Genomic DNA, 13,653 nt, shown 5'->3' on the forward strand with positions numbered 1-13,653 from the left:
CCTAACATTCTCAGTTCCCAGCATTACTCAGGCTGCCAAATAACAATATTCCCAGTTGTCAATGAGTGACTGTGAGAGACATTAGCTTGACACCTAGGGCAGGGTTCCAATTCAGAACAAAGGCAGGTAAACTTTTCCAGGGACAGACATGGCAGTTTGAACAAGCCTAATGACAGGAACCAACAGTGCAGAAATAATGAAATGTTTACTGGACTCACAGTGGGAGGCCTGGGAAACGAGGGAAGTTCTGCAGCAAAAACAGTGAACTGAGGCATAGAAACAGGGAAAGTTCAGGTTCCTTGCTGGGAAATAATAATAGAGGGAATCAGTTAGGTGATGAGAATGATAGAGAGCAGGCTTGTAGCAAATATATACCCCTAGATAGAAAGCTTCATGGGCTACCTATTATTGGGGCACCCTCCCCATGCGGAGAGTCTGAATGCTTCAGTGAATTTATCACACTTTTGCTGCAATTTTCTGGTTTGTGATTTCATTCATCGGCTTTGCAAAACAAGGCTGCAGGAAAAAACCCGGCTCACCATTCCTGATAAAACTGGGATCCGAATTCCACCTGCGAAGCTCAAACAGTACATTACACAAAAGGCGATGCACCTAATGATGGCTGGTTTAGCCAATGAAAACCAGGGGAGGGACATATTATCCAGGTGCACATGGTCAGGGCAAGTTGACAGCTTTGGTCTGTTCACAGAGATGGAGGCTTCAGAGCAACAGGCCTCCCTTAAGTCCAGGCATCAGAGACTGTCACCCTGTGCAGTGGTGTGTGTGAGGCTTGTTGAGCACAAACAGGCAGGGATTGGGGACTCTGTGCCCCCAGACTCCTCTCTGCTCACTGAGATTGGCTCCACCTCACCTGATGTAACCCTCCAGCCTGGGGTGTGGGCACCTCTCAGGTCCTGTAGCCCAGGTCACAGCATCCAGAACAGTGAGTCGATTGTGAATGACAGGGTGTGGTTGGGGAGGAGGGTGACAGGCTGCAATGCCACCTTGTAAGGACATGGTAGTGTGTCTGAGTGAGGAGGATCTGGGAATCCAGGCCTTGTTTTGTGACTAAAGGCAACAAAGAAGATGAGGCAAAGTTTTGCATGAGGAATTGTGCTGTCCTTCTCAGGAAACTGGGCCCATGGATGGTCCTGAACAGAAGAGGGACATTGTGTGAGGTAGGTTTCTAAACTTTTCCCCAAGCAGCTCAGGAGAAGAACAAACTAGAAGAGAGAGGACAGCAGTTGGGGATAGGATGGAGAAGTCCTGTAAAAGATGAGGTACCTTGCAGAAGAGTGCACTGAGGATTGAGTCCTGAAGTAATGTGGTCATCTCAAGGACATGTAGCCCCATTGGCTGGGCAAGGGTACTGAGCAGCCTGATCCCATAGATTCTGGCAGTGATGGCCAGGCTCTCAATAAATCTTTTTTCCACAGATTTCTACATAAATGCTTAGGAGTACTGTATTATGCTCTGATTTCAGGGCCTCACACCCTTATGACCTCTAAAATAGCGGTACTCTGGGACTTTCTTACAGCTTTCCTAGTCCTTGGACCTGGGGACACTGGAAACTCTCATTAATCTTTCTTGCACCACCACTTACTTTCACACAATTGCATGAAAGCAGTGTATTGTGTGGAGCACACTTTTTTTTATTAGATCACCCTCATGGCACCACAGTCAATATTCATTTCCTTATCATTCTCTGTTTTTAGGTTTTTGTCAGAAAATGGAAGATAAGGTCGCACCTTCTGAGCAGAGTGTATCTTTGGAAGGACAGTCACTGGTCAGGGCTTCTATGACAACTCCAGCAAGCCAGAAAGCCCTTCTGTGTAAGCATTGTTTCTCAGTGTTAAAATATATCCTGCACCTGACTTAGTTAGAAACAGCATACACTGTGTAGGAAGCATTCTTCAGGAATTCATGTGACAAAGACTTCTCTTTGAGTGCAAACTCTCACCAGCACCGGAGAGATGCTAGTGAAGAGAATCCCTGGGAAGAGGAAGTGGGCAGAGCTTCATTTGAGTTCCAGATCAGCTTCTCCTTACCTTCGGTGCCTTCGACCCATATAAGGAGAATTAGGAATACTTTTCAGCCATCACATATCATCCCCAGGATAAGGCAGCTCTTAACACGGAGGATTCACACTGTGGCCGTGAGATTTCACAAGAATTTATTGCTGTAAATAGTACTCACCAGAGTGGTAATTGTGAAAATAGCTCCAGTCACACCAGAAAGTTGTTCAACAGCGGGGTGTCTGCTCTGGAGAAGTGAATTATGAGTATAAAATGGAAAAGTTTTTAGGATAACCTTTAATCTAATTAGAATTAAGAGAATTTACACTGAATAAAAGCCCTATAAGTGGACTGGTTGTAGAAATTTTTTTAATGAGAGCACTGCTCTTATGAAACACTGGAGAATTCACACTGGAGAAGAGCCATATGAATATATTGATTGGGGGAAGGGCTTCAATCAACATGACACCATTCACACTAGAAAAAAAGAGGTATGTGTGTAGTTAATGTGGGAATTCCTTCTTCCGAAGGTCTGATTTCATTAACCACCACAGAGTTCACCCTAGAGAAAACCCATATGAGTGTAGAGAATGTGGGATGTCCTTTCATCAAAAGGTTCTCACTAACCACCACAGATTTCACCTTGAAGAGAAGCCATATGAATGTAGTGATGTGGGAAGTCCTTCAATCAAAGGTCTACGCTCATACAATACCAGAGAATTCACAGTAAAGAAAAGAAGTATGATTTTAGTAAATGGGGGAAATATTTCAGCCAAAGGTCTGACCTCAATGATCACCACTGAGTTCACACTAAAAAAAGCCATATGAATGTACTGATCATAGAATTCCTTCAGTCATAGCTCTATCCTGACTCAACATCAAAGAATTTACACTGGAGAAAAACTGTATGAGGGTAGAGTATGTGGGATGTACTTTCATCAAAGCTCTCACCTCGCTAAACACCACAGAGTTCACAATGAAGAAAAGCTAAATGAATGTAGTGATTGTGGGAAGTCTTGCAATTGGAGGTCTCACTTGTCTGAACATCTCCAAATTCCCACTGGAGACAAATGGTTTAAATACTGTGTGGTGGGCCCTCGCCGGTTTGGCTTGATGGATTGAGTGTCAGCCTGCGGACTCAAGGGTCCTAGGTTTGATTCCAGTCAAGGGCATGTACCTTGGTTGCGGGCACATCCCCAATGGGGAGTGTTCAGGAGGCAGCTGATCAATGTTTCTAGCTCTCTATCCCTCTCCCTTCCTCTCTGTAAAAAAATTAATAAAATATATATTTTTTAAAATAGTGTGTGGTGGGAAGTATTTGAGGTGCTATATTAACCCCTTAACCACGAGAGTTCACAATAGAGAAAATCTGTGTGAGTGTAGTGATTGTGGGAAGTACTTTAACCAATGATCGAAGTTCATGGAACACCACAGAGGTCACACTGGGGAAAGATCTCATGAGTGTAGTGAATGCAGAAAATCTTTTAGCCACAAACCTACCCTGCTTATACACCCGAGAGTTCACACTGGAGAAAATCTGAAATGTGCAGGGAATGCTTTATATTTTTTCCTTAGAATAATAACACTGAAGGAGATTCTTTGTGGAACATTTACCTGAATTTAAATTAATTTTAATGGCACATACACTCTGCTAGATTCATCATAAGTTTCAGATGCAAGCGAGACTTGAAGGAGCTGCATTGCACTTGCTAACATGCACAGACCTACTATCGTATTGATGTCACAGCGAGTATTTGTGGCTGAAGAGATTTTTACCTTTAACACCTGGCTCACCTGAAGCTTGAGCATCAGTCACAAACTCTGTGTGCTCAGGGGAAATGAATTGTGTGTTCTCACTTGTTCTTGACAAAATTATGATTACTCTGAACTCTTGGCAGTATATTCATTCCTTTATCTCTGACTAGGGAGTGCAACTGATGCAGGCTTCATCCAGAATACTCATCCTCAGCTAAAAAGTGTTAACCCTCTCAGGGACATTGTGGTTCTCACATTAAGCTGTGATGAATTGTTTCCGGTTCTAGCTAACCAACTTACAAACCACTTGCTGTCCTCTGTTCTGGTTTATGATCTTTCAGTAAAAGTGGTTTTTTTTGTTTGTCCCTTTAATTTTGGGGCTCATATTCAGTGCTTGGGATGACTAGAAAGAAAGTTGTGATCTCTCAGCATGGAGAGGTGAGCAGATATGATGGGGTCCTAAACTTTCTGTGGTTTGGAAGGCACATAGTAATGACAGAAAATCACTATTTCTCCAATATTGCCTTTTTTTGAATTGCTGCCCAAGGCCATGGGAAAATGTCTGCATAACTGGTTCTAATTTGCAGCCACGGCTCTCTATTAATGGTGAAGTCAACGGTCACCCTGGAAAGAAGTCCTTTGTTGTGTTTCTGTGGACAATATTAATTATAATCTCTGGCCACAGTATGTATTACATAATTCCCAACAATGTTTTGGGGAATTCTTCCCCACATACTGCCAAGCCAGCATGTGCTGAGATGTATGAAATGTCATACCATGGTTTTGTTTTTTTGTATGACTCTGAGGTTTAAATAGAACCACGACTAGGACTTAACAATGTAGTCATAGTGAGTGGGAAAGATTGCATTAGATGAAAAGTGCCTCCTATGAATGTATTCCACATATGACCAATGGTTTTTGGCTTTGTGATCTTTGCATACAGTCATTCTCAGGGCTTCCAAAATGTTCCTGTGGCTGAAGTCATTGGCAGAAAAAATAAACTCACAGAGTTTTGGATTCCTCTGGACCATCTAGGGCAGTGGTCGGCAAACTCATTAGTGAACAGAGCCAAATATCAACAGTACAATGATTGAATTTTCTTTTGAGAGCCAAATTTTTTAAACTATATAGGTAGGTACATTGCTATTAACTTAATTACAGTACTCATAATGCTTAGGAAGAGCCACACTCAAGGGGCCAAAGAGCCACATGTAGCTCACGAGCCGCAGTTTGCTGACCACGGATCTAGGGCATTCACCTCAAAGTTTTCTGATATCAAAATCTCAAAGCTAGAGGAAGGATAATCCTCTACTCAGTCCAAGAATGTGTCTTTTGTCACCAGTCAACATCCTCATTGACTCCGATGTCAATAGTCTTCACTGCTTGCAAAATTTGCTGCCAATGAGGCAAGGCTGGTCCTACCAGGAAATTAGGAGAGAGATGGTAGAGCCCATTCAGGGGTCCCGTTTTAATTTTCTAGCAAGATAGAGATATCTAGGGCTTCATTTGGAAGCACTTTTTAAGGCTTTATTTAGATATATTTATAACTGACATGCAACAAAATGAACTTTTCTAATGTGTACTATTTGTTGAGCTTGGAGAAATGGATCAAACTTTAAAACCATCATGTGTGAAATAAATTTATCTCTCACCCATATACAGGTTAGGGCAAAAGCAGAGTTACAGAAGTGAGTATATAAAACAAAGAGCTTACTCTCTATTTTAAATAAATATTTTATATATTTAAAAATATATTCATTGATTTTCTAAAAAGAGAGGATGGGGAAGAGAGAAAGAGAAAGAGAGAGAGAGAGAGAGAGAGAGAGAGAGAAATGACGACATGAGAAACATCAAATAGCTGTACGCCACCTACAGGGCATCCAGCCAAGTATGTTCCCTGTTCTGGAATGGAAGCAGTGACCTTTCAGGGCAAGGGTTGGTGCCCAACCAACTGAAGGACAATGGCCAGGGAAGAATGTATACTTGTATTATTATTTATTTATTATTGAATTAATTTCCATACAACTCTAAAGCTACTTTAGCACACCCTATATTTACCTCCTGCCTTTTATAATCTGTCTTCTGCCTTCCCCATCCCTAAATGCATTCATTGATTTTCCTTCCTTTACACGATTAGTTCATATTTTCCATAATATTGTAAGCGCTATAAAGTGTCTATTCTTTCGCAAATATTGGTCTCTTTCATGCTACACCGTTATTTTGAGATTGAACAATAATGCTTATGTGAAATGCTATTTTTTATTGCTGAGTAGTATTGTGTTCTGTGTACAAAAACTTTATCTAGAGGAGAAACCAAGATGGCAGCATAGGTTAACGCCGGAGATTGCTGCCTCGAACAACCAATTCAAGGGTACACCTAAAAGACAGAACGGACATCATCCAGAACCACAGGAAGGCTGGCTGAGTGGAAATTCTACAACTAGGAGGAAAGAGAATATCATACTCAGACTCAGAGGAGGTGCAGTGCTGAAGTGAAATACTCAGATCCCCGGGGACCCACCCCGCCCAAGCCCTGCGCAGAGCTATTTGCCGGATAGCCTCAGGCAAACGCTAGATTAGCACTGCCCTAGGGATCCAGCATAGAAGCTCTCCCACTGCAGACACAGCTGACACTCATAGCCAGTTAGCCTGGAGGTCAAATCACCCCCGGTATTGCCGACCAACAACAATCAAGGCTTAACTACAACAAGACTGCGCACAAAGACCACTAGGGGGTGCACCAAGAAAAGATAAAAAAATGCGGAGACAAAGAAACAGGATGCAAATGACAGAAATGGAAGATATAGAGCTCAAAACCACACTTTTAAGGTCTCTCAAGAACTGTCTAGAAGCTGCCGATAAACTTAGTAAGGCCCTCGAAAAGACTGGTGAGACCGCCGATAAATGTAGTGAGATCCTCAAGAAATCTAATGAGACCCTCGATATTGTGATAAAGAACCAACTAGAAATTAAGCATACACGGACTGAAATAAAGAATATTGCACAGACACCCAACAGCAGACCAGAGGAGCACAAGAATCAAGTCAAAGATTCAAAATGCAAAGAAGCAAAAAACACCCAACTGGAAAAGCAAAATGAAAAAAGAATCCGAAAATTCGAAGATAGTGTAAGGAGCCTCTGGGACAGCTTCAAGTGTACCAACATCAGAATTATTTGAAGAAATCATGACAGAAAACTTCCCCCACCTGCTGAAAGAAATAGACTTATAGGTTCAGGAAGCGCAGAGAACCCCAAACAAAAGGAATCCAAAGAGGACCACACCAAGACACATCATAATGAAAATGCCAAGAGCAAAAGACAGAGAGAAAATCCTAAAAGCAGCAAGAGAAAGAAACTCAGTTACCTACAAGGGAATACCCATACGACTGTCAGCTGATTTCTCAACAGTAACTTTGCAGGCCAGAAGGGAATGGCAAGAAATATTCAAAGTGATGAATACCAAGAACCTACAACCAAGATTACTTTACCCAGCAAAGCTATCATTCAGAACTGAAGGTCAGATAAAGAGCTTCACAGATAAGGAAAAGCTAAAGGAGTTCATCACCACCAAACCAGGATTATATGAAATGCTGAAAGGTATCCTTTAAGAAGAGGAAGAAGAAGAAAATGGTAAAGATACAAATTATGAACAACAAACATGCATCTATCAACAAGTGAATCTAAGAATCAAGTGAACAAATAATCTGGTGATCATAATAGAATCAGGGACATAGAAAGGGAATGGACTGACTATTCTTGCGGGGGAAAGGGGTGTGGGAGATGCGGGAAGAGACTGGACAAAAATCGTGCACCTATGGATGAGGACAGTGGGTGGGGAGTGAGGGCGGAGGGTAGGGAGGGAACTGGGAGGAGGGGAGTTATGGGGGGGAAAAAGAGGAACAAATGTAATAATCTGAACAATAAAGATTTAATTAAAAAAACTTTATCTATTAATCTGTCTATGGTTTTTGTTATTTCCATGTTTAGGGTGTTATAAAGCAATTTTCTGAAAGTATTGTGTTCGGTTCTTTATATAACTATGTTTTTTTGTTTCTTTTTGTTTGTTTTTTTTACATTTAATTAAATTACATTTAATGTAATTTAATGTAATCAGGTAGGGTTTAAGCTTGTCATTTTGCTATTGGTTTCTATATGTCTTATGTCTTTATTGTTCCTTTATTCATTCATTTGTTGCTTTTTTGCATTAACTAGGTATTATATATGAATATACATAATCTATATTTATAGTAAGCATGCATTTGTAAGTGTACATAAAAAACAGAAGGAAACATCTAGAGAGGGCTACAAGATTTTAAAAGATATTATTTTGTTATTCATGGGATTATATTAATCATAACATTTTTTAAAAAAACCACTATTTCCCACAATTGCTAAAGTTAAATCCAAATGTATGTATGTAAAGACATAGATAATATTTTTCTCTAATGACTTTGTAGACCCAGTTTTCCTCATTTAATTTCAAGATAGAGCAGGACTCTACCAGTGCTTTACAACTAGATTGATGTCTAACTGTAAGACTGCCCCAAAATTCAAAATTCAATGTATAAACATGCAATAGAGTTTGATAGCCCTTGTGTCCCACAGCTGGAAGAATAAGTAGTTGACCTTTAAGTAGTTTTCCGCTTCTTGGCAGATGGCCGTTCAAATACATCTCGTACCCCAGCTGCCTTTTGTTTAAAGAACTTTGTGTTCTGGGCACTCTCTTGGCCCCATGCTGAATCAATGAGGTGGTGTCCTGATGCACAAGGTGGGTATATTTGGTACGACCAGAGCGCCCGAAATTCTTGACCTGCATGACTTTGGGAAGAATTGTTTTGTTGCAATGATCCTCCAGGGCAGGTGCGCTGAAATCTCTCTTGTATACTTCTTCATCCTCATCCATGAAGAAGGCACCCCGGCGATAATACTTCTGTAAGAACCTGTATTTGCCCTTAACAGCTTTGTTGGTAATAACTTTGCTATTTGCACGAAGCCCAGCTCGCCTCTCTTCCACAGTGAGGTTTCGCATGCGTTCAATTTCTGCTTCCTCCTTCTCAAGCGCTTCTCGATCTTCTCTGTCCCTCTTGATTCTCTTTAGTTCTCGAACTTTCCATGCCTCATCTGCCTCCTCACCATTTTCATCGTCAGTATTCAGTGCATCCAGTGCAGCCAGGGAGCGCTTGTTTTCCTCCAGCTCTCCCTCGGTCTCCTCTTCTACAATCTTGCGTGTGTACTTGCGCCTCTCCTCAGCCCTGCGTTTAGCCTCCTGCTCCAGCTCCTACTGTTTCAATGATTCAGCCTCACGTTCTGGAACTGTTACTCGGTCCTTCTTTCGAATGAAGACCGGCTTAAGGCAGGCTCCATCTCCTCTTCACTGTTGTGTACTCTTCACACTCGGACTCTGATTCTGGCTCCTCCCCATCACGCCCCTCGTCTTCCACTTCCATGACTTCCATCTCTTCATTTTGTCTCTCCTGTGCTCGTTGACGCATCAAGCCACGGCGCCGCTCTATTTCCTCATCATCCATTTCTTCCTCTTCTTCCTCACTGCTGTCTTCTCATTCCATATCCAAGCATCTCCTTCTACTTCTGAGTCACTTTCTCCTACGGCTTCAGGTTCCGCTATTTTCTGATGGCGAGCCAATCTCTCTTCCACATCTTCACTGATACGGTTCTGCAACCGCCGTCGTCGTCGGGGGTCGCTGTATGAACCCCCCTCCTGTTCCTCAGGCTCTGCTTCTTGTTCTTTGGCTTTCTTTCTCTCTTTTTTTTTGTTTTGTTAAAAAAAATGTATTTTTCATTGCATTTAAAAAAATACACCTGTTCAATATGCTCCCCCTCATGCAAACAGCTCTCATATGAGATTCTTCAGATTTTACGTTTTTTCCATTCTGGCTCATTCTTTGCTTGCTCATCATCAGATTGAACTTGTGCAAACATGGCTTTGGGCTGAGCCTTGGAATAGGCTGGAGAAACCCAGTGCGTGTTGTCCTCCGTGGCCTTGGCGTGGCGCAGACGGCCTCCCGGGAGTTGCTGTCGTCCGTCTTATCCAAAGCAATGTTCTTCAGGATGTATGAGGACAGGGTGCCGCCGTGGCTTCCCACCCGGCCGCCACGACCTGGGCCCGCCACAGGAGGCTCGGGCTTGTGCGACTTGAGGGGGTCCAGTCTGTCCTTCTCCAGCTGCTTCCTGGCGCTCCGCTGGCGGGGCTCATGGAACAGCGGCAAGGCGTGAGGGGTGATGATGTCGTCCTGGGTCAGAGTCTCGGCTTGCTTCGCCTTCCGCTGGGTTTTGACCACACATAATTTTGCTCCCCTCTGACTCTTGTTGGGGTCATAATAGACTTTCGCCAGCCCGTTTCCAGTTCCCACCATGATCTGGTTCAGCTTTGGCTGCCACAGGCAGCGGACCACACTCGCATCCGTGATGTCTATTTCATACACCCTCTGGAAAGTTCTGCGCTCAAAGAAAACGAGTTTGCTGCTGCCACATCCCCTTTGAACAGATGTTCCGGTTACTATGAGTTTATCATCTGGACTGAAACAGCAGTCAGTCATTGGAAACATGGTGGGAAGACCCGAGGCTGAAAAAAGTGGCTTATTAAACTGTCGGATGTCCCATAATTTTAATGTATCATCACCTCCACAAGAGGCAAGGACAGTACCATCATAGGAAAAAGCCACGCAAGAAGTGTCTGTACCCGGGTCATGAGCCTGTTTGTAGTGGAATTTAGGATGAACCGTCAGATTCCGGTCCCAGATCTGTATGCTTCCGTTCTGGCAGGCAGCTGCTATGAGGTTTCCATCTCTACTGTATGTGCACGTGGTGGGAATCACTTTTTTACCCTGCATCGTCCGTGGTTTAAACACACTTTTTTGTTTCTTTGGATTTTCAACTTCCCATGTCCTCACAGTCGCATCATTTGAGCAAGTTATAAATTCTCCCTTTATTTTGGGATGCCATGAGCCAGTATGATGCATTGCTGTGTGACCCTTGGTGTTGGCCATGTCCACAATATACTGCTCTCCTTTTATACATTCCATTACTTCAAAACCATCTCTGTCAATCGCTTTGGCTTGAGAGCTTCCGGATACAACAAGAATCATGTCTCCTGTCTTACTATACTGCAATGACTTGATCTGATGGCATTCACAGGGTTGAAGGGATCGAAAGGCCTTAAAAGAAGCGTCCATTCCAGCAAAATCCCAAAACTTAATATCATAGTCGTATCCTCCTGTCACCAAGCGGGCACCTGAGGGGTCCAGACCCAAAGCAGAAACTGTTTTAGTGCCATGCTTTAGCATTTCATGAGAATCAGGGATCTTTTGAACAGGATTTTCCTCTTCGGAATCACCACCACCATCATCATCGTCATCACCATCTTCCTCTTGAAGAGGTGGAGGTAAACGACCAATAGTTTGCTCCATCGATCAACAGGTTCTTCTGCCATGGTAGGGGGTAAAGGAGGGCCAATGAACTCATCATCAGAGGAATCAGAACTCTCTTCACTTCCACTACTGCTGGTATCACTGGAAGATGATTTAGAGCAATCTCTGACCACATTTGAGCCTGAAGATGTAGGTTCAATATCTTCATTTTGCCTTCTTAATTCTTTCTCTCTGTTCATTTCTTCCTCTTTTTCTCTTGCCTCCAGTGTTTTCCGACTTCTTTCCACAGCTGTTCTTTGAGTCTGTTCAAACATTGCTTCCAAATCAAATGTACGAGCTTTTTTCCCGAACCCTGTGTAGCCCATGGTGACCACCAGCTGCGGGTCTGGCCCCGACGTCTCAGCACCTTCGCTGGGCCCTGGGCGCGCCATCGCCTCCACCTGCCGCAGAGCCAGCGGCAGTCCGCACAGCTGCGAGGGCGCTGAGGCTTTGTCTTTCTTTCTTTCTTTCTTTCTTTCTTTCTTTCTTTCTTTCTTTCTTTCTTTCTTTTTTTTTGGAAAGTATTTTTCTTTTATGGGTATTTTCATAAACAATGTTAGTGAATGCGATTCCCCTCCTTCCCATGACGAAGCCACAGGCCTAACTTATAAAAACCTTCAGTCACACCCTAGATGGTTTCAAGAAGCGTTACTCTTTTCTAGTACCTGGGGGTTTGCTTTGGCTAGATTTTCTATTTTAACCCATGCTCCTTCTCGTTCTTTCATTTTTAGCTTCTCTTTCAGCTTCTCTGCTTTAAACTGTTGGGTGCAGTCATCGAATAGTTTTTGGTTCATTTCCATGAAGAGTTTCAGTGCGTTGTATATCAAGCCATGTATTGTCTTATTCCAGTGGGTCTTTGAATGGCGGTACAAGGACGGGAACATGATGGGCAGGATCTTGGCTGTGTTGTAACTGATGAGGCTCATAATGTACTCATTGTTCCAGTAATACAGCGCTCGCTCTGCCACCTGGAAGTGTGGGCTGGAGACGCACTTGGCCAACTGCCAGAAGAGCGGCTCCATGACCTTGACAAATTCCGATGGTTCAATCACATCTAAAATTTCTTCTAACTCATTCAAGAACATTACTTCTTTTGGACTGTGAGTCTTTGGCCAGTATTTGAGCAGTGCCATGACCACTGGTTCCGTGAGGGTGCTGTCCTTCTCCAGAAACTGCACGACACAGTACGCCAGCTGGGGGTGGAAGACACTCAGAGATTTCACTTTGTGCAAAGGTAGTAACACCTTCAATAAGAAAATCTTGTGCTCCTCTTTTAGTGGTAAGGCAAATCCATTAATTATACTTCCCAGTATTTCCAGTAATTCTGCTATGCCATTGTGATGCTCTGTTTCATAAATAAACCTATAAAATATATTATTTATCTGCTTTTGGATGTATGCTCTCAAGCCTAAGAATTTCCCGTAGATCCGGTGAAGGGTCGTTTTCAGAAAATCTCTCTCTCGAGGATCCTCACTGTCATAGAGCTCTAAAAGCTGCAGTACAAACTTCTGATCAATATATTTCTTCGCTATATTAGGTTGGAAATCTGGAGACTCTAAAAATCTTAGGAAAAATTCATAAACAAGCTGTAGGTGAGGCCAGGCTGCTTCTAACATTGGTTCGTCTTCCTCTGGGTCAAATTCTGCTGCCATAGGATTGGAGGAAGGTGGTAATGTTCAAAACATATTAACTGCAAACATATGGACCACTTCTGGGTAGATGGGCTCTGTGATCACATTCCGATTGTGGGTGATATATTCCACCATCTCACTTAAAGCAGCTCGTTTTACTTCCTTCCACTTTAGGTCACTTAGTGGATCGGAAACAAAGTCAAAGAGGACACAACACTGACATAACTTCTGGATAAAAAGCTTCTCTTGTTCAGGAGGAGGAACATCTTTTAAAGATGGTAGTTTTTGAAGTTCTCTATCACTGCTGGCGCTAAACCTGGAGGAACTTTGCCGTTTGTCTTTCTTCACTATGGGCTGAACGGCTGGCACCTTAATTTTACTAGATACTGTAGGCGAGACAGAACCAACGCTGCTTTTCCTGCTGGAAATCTCTGGTTCTATGGTGTCTTGTGCTTCTTTTGAACCTCTTCCACTTTTTCCTGCTTTTGGTTCTTCTTTCTCCTTCTTGTTTTTATTCGGCATGGCTGGTGAGCATTTCTTTATGCATTTATTTACACTGTCTTTATTTTGTTGAAAGTTTTGGTCAGAAACTTTTGCAATTTTTAAAATGAATTTAGGATTTAACCAATAGGAAGACAATTCAGCGTTAAGAAATCTGTATTCACTACACTCATTCCTTAAAGACCCAACTGATTTCATTGGCAATTGGAACTATATGTTTTGAATACTGGAAGCAAAATTGTTTTTCTCAACTTTTATCTTATGCACAATTTAATGCCCACTTGCATGATACACTTTTAAGTTAAATCTATGTTGCTAACATTC

At 42.6% G+C, this 13,653-nt stretch overlaps 1 protein-coding gene and 2 pseudogenes across 1 annotated transcript; all 3 read right to left on the reverse strand.

The window, feature by feature from the left end:
• Positions 1–8,348: 8,348 nt before the first annotated feature.
• Positions 8,349–9,522, reverse strand: LOC132222909 (microfibrillar-associated protein 1-like; annotated as a pseudogene).
• A 74-nt stretch (positions 9,523–9,596) lies between these two features.
• On the reverse strand, positions 9,597–11,613 carry LOC132222879 (WD repeat-containing protein 70-like; annotated as a pseudogene).
• A 104-nt stretch (positions 11,614–11,717) lies between these two features.
• Positions 11,718–13,352, reverse strand: LOC132222895 (serine/threonine-protein phosphatase 2A 56 kDa regulatory subunit gamma isoform-like). Its single transcript, XM_059678250.1, is given in 1 exon segment — positions 11,718–13,352. A coding segment is annotated over 1 exon segment (1,515 nt). The 5' UTR covers positions 13,351–13,352; the 3' UTR covers positions 11,718–11,835.
• Between the last annotated feature and the right edge of the window lie 301 nt (positions 13,353–13,653).

Source organism: Myotis daubentonii, chromosome 21 (assembly GCF_963259705.1).
Source record: "Myotis daubentonii chromosome 21, mMyoDau2.1, whole genome shotgun sequence".
Lineage (NCBI taxonomy): Eukaryota > Metazoa > Chordata > Mammalia > Chiroptera > Vespertilionidae > Myotis > Myotis daubentonii.